This window comes from Pungitius pungitius, chromosome 4 (genome assembly GCF_949316345.1).
Source record: "Pungitius pungitius chromosome 4, fPunPun2.1, whole genome shotgun sequence".
NCBI lineage: Eukaryota > Metazoa > Chordata > Actinopteri > Perciformes > Gasterosteidae > Pungitius > Pungitius pungitius.
In genome coordinates this window covers 6,763,823-6,781,323 of record NC_084903.1, presented here as the reverse complement: position 1 = coordinate 6,781,323, position 17,501 = coordinate 6,763,823, and the positions used below count along the sequence as shown (strand labels likewise).

Sequence of the window (17,501 nt, the reverse complement as noted above, 5' to 3'; positions counted from 1 at the left end):
AATTCATACACTGGCTATGTTTTCACCACCATCATCACAGTACACATATGCACAAAGAAATCAGAGAAAACTGCTCCTAAATGTGTCACAGGGTTCATTAACTTCCAACAATACCAATCAGATCAATACCAACTGAAAATCAACAAAGCTATTTTCTAGAAAACAAATAAAACCATGAACCTTGCAAAATGTGATTTTGGAAAAGCTATTTATATTTTTCTTGACTTTCCTGCAGCTTGTTCTCACAGTGCTGGTGTTTTTTTCCTTCTTTGGGGGTTGATGGATGAATCACAGTTTGTGTTCTACATTCAGTCACATTTTACTATAAGCAAGCATCTTCATGGCTGTTCTGACTTGCAAACATTTGCAAAGCATATATCTGATTCAGAGGATTCAAGGTCCCATGTATACTGCCCTTGAATCCTACGTGTAAAAACATGTACTTTATGAGGAAGCTGCAGTTGAAGGTAAATGATTGACATCGCAGCGTGACACTGATTTGTGGGTAAGTTGTTCCTCCCCAACAAGTGGAGTGAAGAGTAAAAACACTCTCAGGTGACTTCACTCTGTCTGATGGAAGCTGGAGTGAAGAACCAAGCTCCTTTTCTACAGACCTGCTGAGGACAGAAGAGAGCTGCTCACTGAGGAAGATCATGTCTACAAGATCAGTAAGTGCAGCTGTGATTGGATGAATGACATCATTGATGATTGTGAACGTGTGATTCTTCAAAGATGCTTTTAAAAACCTCTCGTGGGAAACAGGATCTCTGCTGGCCGGAGTTCAGTAAAGTTATCAAGATATTCACAGATTCAGATTCACGGTTCAAAAGCTCGTCAACGAAACAACGTTAAAACACTAACGACACCTCTCTGTAACCATGGAGACAACCAAAAACAACCCTTATTAACCAGAACTTTACCAACGCTCAGCGAAGTGGACGGATCACTTTGGTCTCCATGTGCACAGGGACCGTCTGTCAAGAACAATGCGTAGAAACAATATTAGTACGACCAAAATCATTTTATATATAAGTTGGCTCATTAGTGTTGTACTACAGTAGTTATTTTGATTGGATGTAAAGATTATTCAGTAGCTTCACTCTTATAAAGTGTAGCAGGACCAAAGTCGTTCCATACATCAAAGGGCTTGTTCTTGTTGTACAGCTAATAAAATCATTAAATGTGCTTTGGACTTTTTATTGAGGCTAATATTCAATAGTGAATTCCTATTCAGTTTTTAACCACCAGGGGGTTGAAGTAAAGCAGTAATTATTGAGACAGCTGCTTATATATATACTATATATATATATATATATATATAGTATATACTGCAGAATATTTTTTAATGGGAGGAATAGTCAAACGCTTAACTGTTGAAAAGTGTAGCATGAACAAAGTTATGGCTTACATCCATGGGCGTGTTCTTGTTGTTGCTGTTGAGTCATTATTAATCAATAATATTCAATATTTATGGGAAGTAATATTGATAAAGTTTCCTTTTGCATTATTTTCAATAATCTAATTGTAATGCAATATAGTGCCATTTAGTTTCACAACCACAACCATTGAATTCTATTTAATTTCCAGAAACCAGAATATTGGTTAAGGAGTACTTTCATGAATTAATATACGGACAAGATCTTCTATTTACTAAATGATTCTTCTTTAAATATTTGGCTTAGCTCAGTGTCTGTGAGGACTGTTACTGATGAGGAGGGAAGGTTGCAGGCGAAGGGGCATTAGGACCCATCAGGGACCAGAGAGCTCACCTGGGCCTTTGTTCCTGCACTGAAACACACCTGAGTGACGCTCTGTTTGCTCTCACCTGCTGATTCAGTCCTTTAAGTCCACAAAGCTTCATGTCATCTTACTGGTCTGAGTTTTGGACTCAAGAGGAGAAACAGCACAGCTCCATCTGCTGGAAGATGATGATAATATTCATCTAGTAAAACACTACATTTATAGGATGGGCATTTAAAATGACGTCTCCTGACATGTTAACAAGGTGAAAAGAAGGTAAAAGAAAGTTTGTCTTTTGCCAGAAGTCTGAACTTTAACAGACAATTTGTGATAAACACACAAAGTGTCCCGTGAGAGTTTTAGTGTTGAAGGGAATGAGATCTGTGTGTTTGTCCTGATGAAGATAAATAATGTGTGAACTCTGCCAGCAGGTTGTTGTGAAGGTGTGAAGGTGTCGACCCTGCTATGAGTCAGAGTTGCCTAGCAACCTGACTTGATCCTGAACCGGGACCTGAACCGACCTGTGTGTCCATGGAGCGGTACGAGTCTATGGAGGATGTTATGAACTGCAAAGATGTCCGTCCCTCTGTTGATGCAAGGTGAGGGTCTCAGGCTGATGATGAGGTGTTTCTATCAGACTCCACGTCCCAACGTCTTTGATTCACTGATTCTGTTTCTACGTGTGTAACCAGGATCCATCAGAGACTTGGATCTGGATATGGACCTTATCCTGAAACTGGTCCTGGATCTGGACCTAAACCCAGTTGTGTGTCCTTGAAGAGTAACCAGTCTATGGAGGCTCATCTATACCGTCCCTCTGTTGATGCAAGGTGAGGGTCTCAGGCTGATGATGAGGTGTTTCTATCAGACTCTCTGGTGGAGGTTCTGGATTTCTTGCTCCATGGACCTTCAGCAGTGTCCAGTGAGGGAGGGAGAGCTCCATTGAGGACTTGGTGAGACCTGTTGGTTAGTTTGGGTTGACTAAACCAAACTGACTGGTGAAGGAAACAGTGAACTGAGAGACTGAGCTGTTGATTCTCAGTGGGACCAGCAGGACGAGTAGACCTAGACCACTGCAGGGACACATCCAGACCTCACTTGCCCAAATGTATGCACCTGCCTACTTTTGTTTAAGTAATTATTGCACACTTTCTGTAAATCCTATAAACTTCATTTCACTTCTTAAATATCACTGTGTTTGTCTTCTATATGATATATTTAATTGAAATTGCTGTTCCGAACAACCAATGATACATAAAGGAAAATCTTGAAAATGATCAGGGGTGCCCAAACTTTTTGATACCACTGTATCCTCTGTATGGCACTGCATTTTGCAAATAAATGCACTTTTTTGCCATATTGTCATAAGTGTGTGTTTGGCACTGAAGTCCTTAGCAAACATCTTTATCACCTTCGCTGGCCACAGAAGAATGTGTCACATCAAAGAGGATTTACACATATGCGTATAAATGGGTGATTGGGTTTGATGGTCAGTACTGGAAAATGAAGAGGTCAGTTTCTGCAGGTGGAACCGAGTCAGTAGCTGTTCCACCCTGAATTCTTTCCATCAAAGGATTTCATTGGTTTAAAACAAGGGCCAATTCCTCAGGGTGAAGCCTGCATAGTGCTGGACCCCCCAGTGCCAGACAAATGCGCCTTTGTTTAACTGCTAAAATCAGTTTAGATAAAACATGTTACCAGCCTGCAAAATGTTTCTATATTTAACTTGACCTGTTTCCAGGATCTTTTCCAGTCTTGTTAGTTTTGTGCACTTTATTTTAGAAAGATAGTCAAGCGGCACTTCACTATCACTTATCCTGGATTTCTTTATTCTACTTTTGTGCAATATACCCCCTGTTCTGTATGTATTTAAGTGTGAGTCATAAACTGTAAAAATTCTCAGATGTAAAAACAATGTGAGCTACTTCCTCCACAGAGAGGATAATGTTATGGCACGAACACAATGTGAGCTGATGCTTCATGATTAAATGATGATGTAATCTTAGTGTTTCTTTCAGTTCACATCAGCAGAGAAGAAAGTCTCCTGAACCCAGCTGTGTGTCCATGAAGAGTGATCGGTCTAAAGATTTTCCAATAAACTTCAAAGATGGATGCCGTTCTTTTGACCCAGAGTAAGTTATTAAGCAGATGAAACAGATAAAGAATTGTTCAAGTACTCGATAATGAATTACAGAAATGTCCACGCATTGTTTTGAAGTTTTTCAATGACGATCAATCACATCAGAGCTCATTATCTTTATCTAACTGGTTTCATAAGACTTTATATCAGATGCCGAGGTCTGCAGACGTTGTTTTTATGACCCACAGTAAGAACTAAAATCAGATGAAACTGATGGCTAACTGTCACTCAACTAATAAAGTGTCCATCATCGACAGTCTTCAGAATCTGGTATTCCTGATTATGAATAATGACAAAAGCCAATATCTATAACTAACTGTTGTATTGTTCCTCCACAGAGAGAACCAGGAGAGCTCAGAGGTTCCCACAGGTCAGTCTGCCCAGCAGCATCAAAAACACCTGGACTCCATCTTCATGGTGCGTACATGAACAACTACTTTAAAATCTCTCAGTTCACCATCATCTCCATGCTGCACTTTGTAGACCTTTGGATTGTCCATCTGTCCAACATGGACCTGATGGTGGCTTCCATGGTTCTAGTTTTTGTCATTCATAGAATGTTCTGTTCCAGCTGCTGGAGGAGAACATCCTCACTTTTGTGAAGAACGAACTGAAGAAGATACAGAAGGTTGTGAGTTCAGATTTCCCAGGGAGTTGGAGGAAAGATGAAGAGGTGCTGGATGGCAAGGATGAAGAGCAGAGGAGGAGCAGAGAGGCATTTGTGAAGATCTCATTGCACTTTCTGAGGAGAATGAAGCAGGAGGAGCTGGCTGAGCGTCTGCAGAGCAGTAAGAGGATTTCTCCAAAGACTTACCATGCTGATAAATGAGACCTTCACTAATGTCTCAAGAGATGGACAGAAAATATTCATAGAGCCATTATCTGAGTAAAGGACATGTTGAAATTAGGGCTGTCAAATGATTAAAAATTTTAATCAAATTAATCAGAATTTTCAGTGGATTAATCTTGATTAATCACACCTGAATCCTAACCATTTTTTTTCTGAAATGCATACTAAGGTCGAATAACAGGACACAGATACATAATTATCATTATTATTATTTTTTACATAAATACATGTTATTGATATTTGATTTTTTAATTCATTCCAGAAAATAATCAAAGCAATGTTATTTGATAAGTTACAGACTGATTGCCCTGCATGGCTCTAGAAGGGTCTCAAGCCTCTACAGTTTATCCCACTCTGCTGTGAGTTTGTGCTCCTGATGGTCCAGGGCTGCGATGACCAGACATGACCACACATGTCAACCCTCCCGATCGTTCAAAGCCCCTCCCGAAAATCTCCCGGTCCGACCTTTCTCCCGATTTCCACCCGAACAACAATATTGCTCCACCATCCGTCACTGGGCGCGCCGTTTCAGACCGAACAATAATAAAGGTTACACCTTGAAGTCGAAAACGACTTGCTGAACCTGACGGCCTGACATTTGTATGCCTGCAGGTGGCAGTAATGTGTTGTATAGGATGAAGTGCATTCCCTAGAGGAAGAGGCACTTTCCTGACCTGAATAATTTGTCACACACTCATTGATCTTCTTTGTTGTCTTCATTCAGGACTTCTTGCTCCAGTTTGTCAGCGTGAACTCAAATCCAACCTGAAGAAGAAGTTCCAGTGTGTGTTTGAGAGCATCGCTAAAGCAGGAAACCCAACCCTTCTGAATGAGATCTACACAGAGCTCTACATCACAGAGGGAAGGACTGCAGAGGTCAATGAAGAACATGAGGTCAGACAGATTGAAACAGCATCCAGGAACCCAGCCAGACCAGAAACTACCATCAGACAAGAAGACCTCTTCAAAGCCTCAGCTGGAGGAGAGGAACCAATCAGAACAGTGATGACTAAGGGAGTGGCTGGCATTGGGAAAACAGTCTTAACACAGAAGTTCACTCTGGACTGGGCTGAAGACAAAGACCACCAGGACATACAGTTCACATTTCCATTCACCTTCAGAGAGCTGAATGTACTAAAGAAGAAGTTCAGCTTGGTGGGACTTGTTCATCACTTCTTCAGTGAAACCAGAGCAGCAGGAATCTGCAGGTTTGAAGAGTTCCAGGTTGTGTTCATCTTTGACGGTCTGGATGAGTGTCGACTTCCTCTGGACTTCCACAACAATGAGATCCTGACTGATGTCACAGAGTCGGCCTCAGTGGATGTGCTCCTCACAAACCTCATCAGGGGGAAGCTGCTTCCCTCTGCTCGCCTCTGGATAACCACACGACCTGCAGCAGCCAATCAGATCCCTCCTGAGTGTGTTGGCATGGTGACAGAGGTCAGAGGGTTCACTGACCGGCAGAAGGAGGAGTACTTCAGGAAGAGGTTCAGAGATGAGGAGCAGGCCAGCGGGATCATCTCTCACATCAAGACCTCACGAAGCCTCCACATCATGTGCCACATCCCAGTCTTCTGCTGGATCACTGGTACAGTTCTGGAGGAGGTGTTGAAGACCAGAGAGGGAGGAGAGCTGCCCAATACCCTGACTGAGATGTACATCCACTTCCTGGTGGTTCAGTCCAAAGTGAAAAAAGTCAAGTACGATGGAGGAGCTGAGACGGATCCACACTGGAGTCCAGAGAGCAGGAAGATGATCGAGTCTCTGGGAAAACTGGCCTTTGGTCAGCTGCAGAAAGGTCACCTGATCTTCTATGAATCCGACCTGACAGAGTGTGGCATCGATATCAGAGCAGCCTCAGTGTACTCAGGAGTGTTCACTCAGATCTTTAGAGAGGAGAGCGGACTGTACCAGGACAAGGTGTTCTGCTTCGTCCATCTGAGTGTTCAGGAGTTTCTGGCTGCTCTTCATGTCCATCTGTCGTTCATCAGCTCTGGTGTCAATCTGCTGTTAGGGAAAAAATACCCCTCCTCGTTGGTCTTTAGAGACAAACCCAAACCACAACGTCTCTACCAGAGTGCTGTGGACCAGGCCTTACAGAGTCCTAATGGACACCTGGACTTGTTCCTCCGCTTCCTCCTGGGTCTTTCCCTGGAGACCAATCAGACTCTCCTACGAGGTCTGCTGACACAGACAGGAAGTCACTCAAAGACCAATAAGAGAACAGTGCAGTACATCAAGGAGAAGATCAGTGAGAATGTGTCTCCAAAGAAAAGCATCAATCTGTTTCACTGTCTGAATGAACTGAATGATGGTTCTCTAGTGGAGGAGATCCAACGGTCCCTTCGTTCAGGACGTCTCTCCACAGATGAACTGTCTCCTGCTCAGTGGTCAGCTCTGGTCTTCATCTTACTGTCATCCCAAGAAGATCTGGAGGTGTTTGACCTGAAGAAATACTCTGCGTCAGAGGAGGCTCTTCTGAGGCTGCTGCCAGTGGTCAAAGCCTCCAACAAAGCTCTGTAAGTACAGAGAGTTTGATTCATACATCAGAACTTAAACATAACGCTGTCTTTTCTACTAATTGTTCAAATTTTCTTTAGGTTGTCTCTTCAGACTTGATGGTTGTAACCTCTCAGAGAGAAGCTGTGAAGCTCTGACCTCAGTCCTCAGCTCTCAATCCTCTAGTCTGAGAAATCTGGATCTGAGTAACAACTTGAACTCTGTAGACAAGACAAATGTTTTACACATTAACGTAAAAAAATAGACAGTCTGAAACACAATGTTCTTTCACCACAAAACATTACAGGTTTGACCTGTTGATCCTTTTATTTAGGCTTTGTGATATTATGTTTATAATTAATATATGAAAAGGAGAAAATAATTTACACTCTTTCTTTCTTTTAAACAAGTAGAGGACAGACAAGCCTTACTTTGCATTTGGTCCAATAAATAACATTAAATATCACAGCCTTATCGTGAAGTTGATACTACAGTACTTCCTGTGCTGTAGCACCACCCAACCTCTATAGAAAATGCCTAAGTAGTAAAAGAGGAGTGTTCAATTCTTTCTTTCTCATCCCATACAGAGGTAAAATGACCCAGAACCATACGTTTGAATGAAGAAATAATAGTTTACTGGTGCTCTCGCCAAATAACGCACACCCTTACAATATTATTTTTCTTCTTTTTGGTTATTTTTTCAGACTGAGTGGTTGTAACCTCTCACAGAGAAGCTGTGAAGCTCTGTCCTCAGTCCTCAGCTCCCAGTCCTCTAGTCTGAGAGAACTGGATCTGAGTAACAACAACCTGCAGGATTCAGGAGTGAAGCTGCTGTCTGCTGGACTGAAGAGTCCACACTGTGACCTGGAGACTCTCAGGTCAGGATTCAATCAATGTTTTATTTACATCACCGGTACATATATGATTCTTTCTGCTTGAACAATTTAAATAAAATATATAATTTAGAAATATTTACATTAACATATTGTAGAGCCGGGGTTCTTAATCTTTTTGACCTCTGGTCCCAACGTTTTAAGTATAAAATAGCCTGGGGCCCGTTCAAATAAGAACACTGTATTGGATTAATTAAATTATATAATTCTTGGTTGGGTTTTAATTCAATAATTCAATTCAATAATTTGAAAGGCCTGAGCCAGCCGTAACACAAAAAAAATTACTTTTACTAAAAAGTAATAGAAAATAGCAATGCAATTAATTAATAATGAGTAATACAATACTAAATAAAATGTATATAAAATGAAAAGGTGCAAATGAAAATTTGCTCACAGCTCCCTCACATCATGTGACATGTGTGTTGTTGTGTGGCTGCAGGCTGTCAGGCTGTCTGATCACAGAGGAAGGCTTTGCTTCTTTGGCCTCAGCTCTGAGCTCCAACCCCTCCCACCTGAGAGAGCTGGACCTGAGCTACAACCATCCAGGAGACTCAGGAGTGAAGCTGCTTTCTGCTGGACTAGAGGATCCTCACTGGAGACTGGAGACTCTCAGGTATGAAGAGGCTGCAGCCACAGACCATCAGTCTGGTAGAGGAGGGAGAGCTGGAAACGTTTTCTCTGTCCCACTGTCAGTCTGGTTAATGTGACGCCGAGACACCAAGCTGACCTCAAACTACCAGAGACTCATCAAACTGTTTGTGTCCCACATCAGAACATGAATACAGACAGAAGTAGTGAGGAACAGTAGCCAGGATGGACCTAAACAGGGAGGAAGGTGATGAAAGGCTTGTTTCTCTGGAGCCTCTTGTTTCCACATTATAAGAGAGGAAAGTGGTGAATCCTGACACGTTGATGGCATCATGGAGGGTTGATGTGAGTCAATGTCGTCACGCTTATCAAACAACACATGGATGTTTAGATGATCTTCATCTGCTTCCAGTGTGTGTTTTCATTTAGTCCCAACATTATTATTAAAGGACAAACAGTCAAAGAAACAATCCATTCAAAGCGTCTTGATGGATCATCACAGCAAGAATGTTTGCTGTTTTAAAGGAGTTTACGTGGATCTAGTGCTTTGCACTGAGAGACAGTTCCATGGATGATATGAGTGGTCAGTGGCGGCTGGTCCATTGAGGGCATTGGGACGTGGCCCCCCCTTGAGTGAAGGAAAAAATATATACATGTGTGATTATTAAAAATACATCTTACAAATAGTCTATATTTGTGTTGAAACATAGATTATATACCCGGTAATATTTGTAAATTAATATTAATTAATTAATTAAGCAAAATATATGCTTTTCCTGCTCGTCCTCCTCTCTACTTGTCTGCATGTATCAGATGTTTCAGCTCGGGTCCTAAAGCGTCTAAGAAGCAGTCAGCCAATCACTGATGAAGTTAATGAGTGACATTATAATTTCAGCATCCTAAATTACATTGAGATTTGGGCCCTTCGTCTCCCTGCGGTGCCTCGTCAGGGCGAGTCTAAGGTCTCGAGTCTCAAGTCTCGCCCATTTAGCAACATGACAACAGAGAGCAGTGTCCCTCCAACAAGACCAGACCCGACCTCGGTCCATTCTCTCCTCTAAGAGCCGTTTGACAGAAGAGCTTTCGTGAAAAAACTAGACGTGAAACAATTGGCTCCAGATCAGCTGGACCTCACGATTATAACGGACCGGTTTGAAAGACAACGCTGTAGAGATGCTTTCATCCAACAAGCTGTGATGAAGACACAGTTCACTTCCTGCTGAGCAGCAACCAGCAGACCCACTGAGTCAGAAGAAGAGCATTTATCAGCTAGACACAGATAGCTTGTGTTGATGACCTCTGTATTCTTTATTTTTTATATTCTAGTTAGTAATAAATAGTTAATCAGAAACAATTTTGATACTTTTAGTTTCTCACAAGGACATTATCCACAACATTCCACTACAATAGTAATTGATGATGAATAAGTGAACATGATGAGCTGTGGTCATCGGCCAATCAGAAGAAGCTCCACTGCAGTAGAAGAAGAAGAGGTGGTCCATGTGGACATGAAGGACAAAGCTGTGTGTATGAGAGTGATGTGATGTCCATGTCTCATGCTGCTCCTCCTTTCAGGGTGGAGCCTGATGGAGTCCGATGGTTCAAACCAGCTCTGATGAAGTGTAAGTGAGCTTTGTTGTAAAATGTCCTCTATAATCCGCTTGTTTGTGTGAAAATAATGTAAATCTTCACATTCCAGCAATTATGAGAATCTTCTTTTAAATTAAAGACCAAACCGAATGTACAATCTTTATACCCTTGTATTTGAGTAAAGTGCATAATCCATATTTATCCCAGATCAATATTTCATTTAACACTGTGTGTTCTTGAAGTAGCTTGAGTTACTCAAAAGAGGAGGAATAACCTTTAAGGTTCCTTGTTGGTCCCCAACGTTTCCCCCACATTCACAACATTTCAGTGTCTCTTTGACACATTGAGGAGTTACTTCATTAATTTTCCTTTAGCCTTTGTGTAAGTAATTAATTACCCTTTATAGTTAAATCAAAATTGTTTGTTGAATTAAATTCTTTCTAACAGCTTTCATTCATTTTGATGAAACAGATTTAACAGGTTCTTTGATAATTGTGTGTCGTTTGTAACCCTGTTTTTGGAGCTATGATCCCTAATTGCATCGACACATATTCTGTGTGCTGGTGTTCGTTTGTAGTCTCACCTTCATACTTAACTTATCAATTCATAAACCCATTTATGAACTTATTTTCTTTATTTGTTCATCCTAATGTTGATGATTAATAACTGCAGCTGTTTTGTGTCTTGTTCTCTCATCAGATTCCTGTGAACTCACAATCGACACAAACACAGTAAACAGAAAACTCAAACTGTCTGACAACAACAGGAAGGTGACACGTGTGGAAGAGGAGGTTCAGTCATATCCAGATCATCCAGACAGATTTGACTACTGGCCTCAGCTGCTGTGTAGAACTGGTCTGACTGGTCGCTGTTACTGGGAGGTTGAGTGTAGAGGAGGAGTTTATTTATCAGTGAGTTACAGAGGAATCAGGAGGAAAGGAAACAGTTATGACTGTTGGTTTGGAGGGAATCATCAGTCCTGGTGTCTGATGTGCTCTGATAAAGGTTACTATGTCTGTCACAATAATACAGTAACACACATCCCCTCCTCCTCCTCCTCCTCCTCCTCCTCTGGTAGAGTAGCAGTGTATGTGGACTGTCCTGCTGGCTCTCTGTCCTTCTACAGAGTCTCCACTGACTCACTGATCCACCTCCACACCTTCAGCACCACATTCACTGAACCTCTTTATCCTGGGTTTTGCTTATGGTTCTGGCCTGGTTCTGGTTCCTCAGTGTCTCTGTGTTCTCTGCAGGAGGGAGAGTCTCCTCCTGGTGGAGAACCTTCCTCTCTGCTCACCACATAGTTCAGTCTGTACAGCTGATGTAGGTTCATGTGGTTGTAGGTGCAGGTGGAGCAGGTGAGGGGTACCTGAGCTGGTCTGGACTCTGGGGGTCCACAGCTCTCTAGGACTTGTGGTGTTGCAGATGAACGTCTGAAAGAGCTCAGCGAGGTGTGTTTTAATGTTGCTGTGCTCGTTGCCTCTGTGGATGAATCAATAGATCATCATTTAGATATTGGGTCCTAATTAGGGTTTAATATTAATCTTTGTATGTCGCAATGTTCAAGAAGACATTTTATAAAAAGGTCTCATCTGCCCCCCCAATATAAGACAAATAAATCTGTACGATAAATTGTCCTCATTACCACTAATAATAGAAGAAAGCTGATTATTCAAGGATTGTTTATGATAACAAATACACGTAAAATATAAATCTATTATTCTTTTGGAGCAAATTTTCCAATCTCTCAAAATCTGTTCAGTGAAATAAAATATAATTTCACATAATCAGGTTTGTTCTGAACAATAACTTTTTAAAAGCTTCTCTGAAGAAACTATTTAATGACAGATATCAGCTACTATCAGGTTTTTATTAACTATAATATAATCATAATGTGTTGTAATGTAATGTAAACAGGAATTTGTATCTTTATAATGTTAATAAATGACTTTCATTGGAAACTGTGTCATTAACGTATTTAAACACCAAGTATTTAATGAGCAGTGTTCTGCTCGTGACCTCGTGTCATAAACTCTGCTTCAAAGTGAAGCATTCTGGGAAAGTGAATGTGTTTCTTCAACATTAAACATGTGACGTCAGACTGATGGAACAAGGCCTCAGTGGGATTCGATCCAATGGAATCAAAGTGCTTTTTATTGTCAAGATCCAAACAAACATCACATTCATACAAAGAATTTGGGAGCAAATGTTTAGTTTCCAAAGTGATGACCTTTAACCTCACAGCATCTATTAAAGAAAGTTCTCCCAAGCTTCAAATCCAGCAGGAATCTGAATGTGACACAGTGAATTCTTCATTGCAACATCAAATAAAATAGATTTAATCGTTCAGTTCGTCTAAAATACTTGAGACATGAAATAAATATGAAGCAGTATCTCACAGTCAGAACGCTCCACATGAACTTCAGATGGTTATTTAAATAAAACAGGTAAAGGTGGGTTTTAGTTTACCTGTAATATCTGTGTCCAGACTGACTTCAAACTGATTCATTTTCTCATAAAAAATGTTTAAATAATGGAGGAATTAAGCTGTGAAACCGGAAATTTGAGACTCCTGAAAGGATGTAGTTAGCAGACGCGTAGCTTTTGACTTTTGAAGTCTAGAAAAATGGGTCGACACACGCAAGAGGGGGTGAAAAGGACCAAAAGGGGCTCTTGTGTCGTTGCGTTTTTCTGGAAACACAGAAGCATAAACTGGGCTTTAGGCTGCACGAGCCTCTGAGGGACAAACACGCTGCTTAGTACTAAAAGAGAAAGAAACACAGCTTTAATTATCACCTTTAGGCTTTAGTATCATAGTTTGTATTATGCAACAGTAGATTGTTATCGTGTTGATATGAAATTATTTTTTTACGTGGAGGAGGTTAACGTTAACTATTCAGAACGAACAAAAAGACACAATAATTCACAGATTTACTACACTGCATTTAACATAATATCATTATGACGCTCTGTTATCCAACCTGTGAGTGTAAACCTTACGATTAGCTAACAAGGCTAGCGTTACTTTAGCTAAACTCACCATGAGGAGAAGACGGAGTGGCAAAAAAGTAAAAATAATAATTCTTTAAAACAATGACAATGTGCCTTTGCTTGTTGGAGGAGGTGCTTCTGTACAACTTCATCTACACTCAAGCTTTTTGAGAATCTTGCCTTGTAAGAGTGAAATGGAGCGACTACAAGTAGGAGATTGGTTTTGTAACTCAAGGCCTTGTTGTGGCCTTCAAATGGACTGATAATGTCTTTAGGTGTGATGATATAGTTACACAACGTCCAAACTTCTGAGGCTGCAGTCCTCCCTCCACAAGAAGCTTTCCTGCCACCTTGGGCCAGCGTTTCCTCCTCATGAGAGTAGAGGTCATCTGCTGCCTGCTGGTCAGATGACAACACGTGACCATCTGGGGAAACAGGGACCAGAGAGAGGAGGATTTCTGGGAGCTGACAGACATCTCAGATCTCTAAAATAGTTTTATGGTTTCTGTTACTCCGTCTCCTCGCTGTGAAGCCTTGTGGGACCTTGGGCTCCTCCACCTCTTTCGCCTGCTCTCCCCCATTACTTTCCTCCCTCCCCGTCGGCCCCCATCATCTTGTTGTAATTTGCTGCACCGGTAAATAGTTTAAATCCATTTTCTGACCTCTAAACCCTCATTGACCTCACACCTGACGCGCCTTGGTCGGACATGGTGGCGCCCGCAGAGAGAGAAGGAGAGAGGGAAGGAGAGAGAGAAGGAGAGAGGGAAGGAGAGAGGGAAGGAGAGGGGGAAGGAGTGAGGGAAGGAGTGCACACTGGAGGAAACGCTGCAGGAGAAGGCTCTGCAACGCGGAACAAAAGGTCAAGTCAAATGTAGGAAGGACCTTATCTGAAAAAAATGGCCCATCTCTAGAAGGCCTTCACCTAAGGAGAAGTCTAATGGAGCGCCTTGGATGTCCTCATATTTATATACTGTAGGGGCCAGGTATTTGGCGTCACTTGGTACGCCCTTTTTCCTTTGATTGATTGAGTCACGTGGTGTTGTTTGGTGTTCAACGGGGATTAAGGGGCGTATTCACTATTTGGTTTGGAAAGGGAAAGAGAGGGGGTGAGAGAAGGAGATCTATATTTTGTTGACCGCAAGATAGCATTGTAAACACCTGATCATATGAAAGTAAAATAAAGGAAGTACATTGTACAGTTACGGCATCCGGGTGTCATTCAATCGCTGCGCGTCCGCGGATTTTCTCCTCTACTCAGCCCCTCGGCGACACAAACAAGTTACGTCGCTTACATTGTCAACAAACTTAGAGTAATAGTACGAGTATAACGGAACCACGTCAATCGGCGTGGAAGAGCAGGACGAGGAGGATCGCGAGTCTTCCCACGACTTCACCCGCGTCGGCGGCCGGCTGCCCCGACACCACCCACCAAACGAGCATCGGTATGTAACCAGAGTTCTTCCTGTGTGCGGCTCGTGTGGAGCGCAGTTTGCATCGGTTACTGCCGCAGGTCGCTGTCGCTTCGGTGTGTTTGGTGCGCCCCGGGGGTTCATGTACGATGCGTTTGGAGCTTTGGAGACCGTTGTGTCAAATGGACTCGGCGGGTCAGACGTTAAAATCAACGCGACCTCATTTACAATATTGCCGTTGAGGTTACTGACTTTAGAACGAACTTCTACCGGGATTATAAAATAAAAATATAACGTTTGGTTAAAATGAGTGAATCAAAGGATAGTTCGATAATTGGCACAACTGAAGTGGAAAAAAGGACGACATTTCCAACCGAGAAGGCTCTGGCAAATAACATAGAGTCAATTCAGAAGAAACGTAAGAAGGAAGTAAACAGAATAAAACATCAAATATTGTCTCTCAAAGAGCTTATGAGAGATGACCAAAATACTTCACAAGTTAAATCTCTTCATGATATCTTGACGCAATCATTAGAAAATGCCAGCACCTTGCATGCATCTCTCTTGCCTTTAATTCCATTGGAGGAACAAGAAAGGCAAAATACATGGTTCACAAACATCAACAAATATAATCACGGATTTATTGAAGATGTAAAGGTGTGGCTTATAAAACCTAGCAAACATACAAGCAGACCTCTAAATGGTCAACAGGATGTTCAGGACGAAATATCCCCATCTGACAGTGTTTCAAACCACAGCAGCGAGAAACACACGTTGAAATCAAACGTTTCCTCCACATCCTCTGCACGCCTCACAGCAGAGGCCGAAATGGCTGCCTTGCTAACCCGTCAAAAATTCTTGAAGGAAAAACACAGTCTTGAGGAACAGGAGGAGAAAATAAGAAAATGTAAAGAAAATCTTCAGCTGGAAGCAGACATTGCGTCATCTGCAGCAAAAGTCCATGTTCTAAGAGCCCCTAGATCTGGAGCAAGCAGCGCTGCTTCTAGGCAATCAAACGGCATGGAATCCTATTTTGAAAAAATGACGGAAAAGGTACTTAACATCGATGCAGACCAGTTCGTACCATCTGAAATGAGAAGAAATGGAGAGGACAAACCAGCAATAGGTAATGCTGAATCAAATTTCGGAGCCACTAGGCTAAAGGAAAGGGAAATACTCCATGCCACGCACCTTCACCTGTCGGCGTCCGAGCACATAAAACCCAGCACGGTCCCAATCCCCACATCTCGATTATCTCATCAGAGAGACGTCCACACATCCTTTTGCATGAATTGCAGTAATAACCCGAATCAGATGCTCGCTATACTGGAAAGACAAAATGAAATAACTGCAATGCTGGCGCATCAACAACATATGTCGCTGCTGCCTACAATAGACATCCACATATTTGATGGAGAGCCCCTACAGTACCATGCCTTTATACGATCTTTTGAGCAAGTAATTGAGAGAAGGACAGATAACGCTGAAGATTGCCTGTACTTCTTGGAACAGTACACTAGAGGGCAACCAAAAGAGCTTGTCAGAAGCTGTCAACACATGACGAACGGCACTGGATACGCAAAGGCAAAGGCATTACTATATAAACACTTTGGAAATGAGTTTAGAATAGCGTCCGCCTACTTAGAGAAGGTCTCTTCATGGCAACCAATTAAGCCAGAGGACGGAAGGGCTTTACAGGCATACAGTCTGTTTTTGCGTGGATGTTGCAATGCCATGGAAGATGTTAAGAGTCTCTATGAACTGAATACACCTGCCAGTATGCTCACAGTGACAAAAATATTGCCATACAAGCTTAGAGACCATTGGCGAACAGCAGCATGTGATTTTCAGGAAAGGCTTCAGCGACGAGCTATGTTTGCGGATATTGTGGACTTTATCGAACATCAAGCAAAAATTCTAACCGATCCTGTATTTGGAAACATACACGATGTCCCAAAGTCACCAATACACAGAGAAGAAGGCAGAGCAACACCTTCCTCTGGCCCAAGGACTAAAAGAAGTAGCTTTGCAACGGTGGTGACAACAGTGGGAAATGACAACAGAATAGAAGACACATTTACAAACGGCCCCCCATCCGGAGAAACCTGCCTGTACTGCAAGGGGTTACACACATTGCAGTTGTGCGCTCCACTGGCGAAAAGGGTAAATAATGACAAGATAGATTTTCTGAGAGCTAATGGAGTTTGTTTTGGCTGCCTGTGCACTGGGCACATCAGCAAAGACTGCAGGAAACGTCTTTACTGTGAAACTTGTGGGTTAAGACACCCTACTTTGCTTCACATCAACAATAATGAGAGAGAGAGGTCTACGTTGAGAAGGACAGGAGCAGCATTAGTGGCCCAACGGACAGCTCTTTGGTTGCAGTGCAAACTGGCGGTCTCACTGGGGCCGGGGAACAGGAATGTAAGCTAGCCATCATACCAGTAAAGGTTAAATCAAGGAAAGGTCAAAGGACAGTGGAAACCTATGCCTTTCTAGACCCAGGGAGTTCAGCTTCCTTTTGCACTGAAGGTTTAATGAATAAACTGAATCTTCCTGGGAGAAAAACTAAGATCCTTTTGCGCACCATGGGTCAAGAACAAATTGTGGACAGTTGTATTGTGTCAGACTTGGAAGTGGCTGGATTAGACATTGGAACATACTGTGAAATGCCAGATATCTTTACCCAGCATACGATGCCTGTGAACAGGAGTAACATCCCAAGACCACAAAATCTGAATAGATGGCCTCATTTGAAACACCTCTGCCTGCCCGAGATAGATGCAGACGTGGAGCTTTTG

The 17,501-nt window shown here is 42.1% G+C and overlaps 1 protein-coding gene across 3 annotated transcripts; it reads left to right on the top strand.

Annotated features, from left to right (window-relative positions):
* The first annotated feature begins 538 nt into the window (after positions 1 to 538).
* On the top strand, positions 539 to 12,577 carry LOC119224935 (protein NLRC3-like). 3 transcript variants are annotated; one of them, XM_062561689.1, is made up of 11 exons: positions 539 to 668; positions 2,172 to 2,339; positions 2,433 to 2,570; positions 3,759 to 3,872; positions 4,219 to 4,297; positions 4,452 to 4,668; positions 5,455 to 7,249; positions 7,934 to 8,107; positions 8,562 to 8,735; positions 10,286 to 10,332; positions 11,000 to 12,577. In XM_062561689.1, exons 2-11 carry the CDS (start codon positions 2,272 to 2,274, stop codon positions 11,602 to 11,604), a joined length of 3,411 nt encoding a protein of 1,136 aa, XP_062417673.1. In that variant the 5' UTR covers positions 539 to 668; positions 2,172 to 2,271; the 3' UTR covers positions 11,605 to 12,577. The 3 variants fall into 3 exon arrangements, with proteins under 3 accessions (XP_062417673.1, XP_062417672.1, XP_062417674.1); XM_062561688.1 differs by having other exon boundaries at positions 2,169 to 2,339; XM_062561690.1 differs by lacking the exon at positions 2,433 to 2,570 and having other exon boundaries at positions 2,169 to 2,339.
* The last annotated feature ends 4,924 nt before the right edge of the window (positions 12,578 to 17,501 follow it).

Bases quoted from the DNA above. Each gene is read 5' to 3' on its own strand.
- LOC119224935 (XM_062561689.1), top strand. From the start codon at position 2,272: ATGGAGCGGTACGAGTCTATGGAGGATGTTATGAACTGCAAAGATGTC. The intron at 4,669-5,454 runs GTAAGAGGATTT...GTCTTCATTCAG, and splicing joins GGCTGAGCGTCTGCAGAGCA to GACTTCTTGCTCCAGTTTGT. The intron at 7,250-7,933 runs GTAAGTACAGAG...TTATTTTTTCAG, and splicing joins AAAGCCTCCAACAAAGCTCT to ACTGAGTGGTTGTAACCTCT.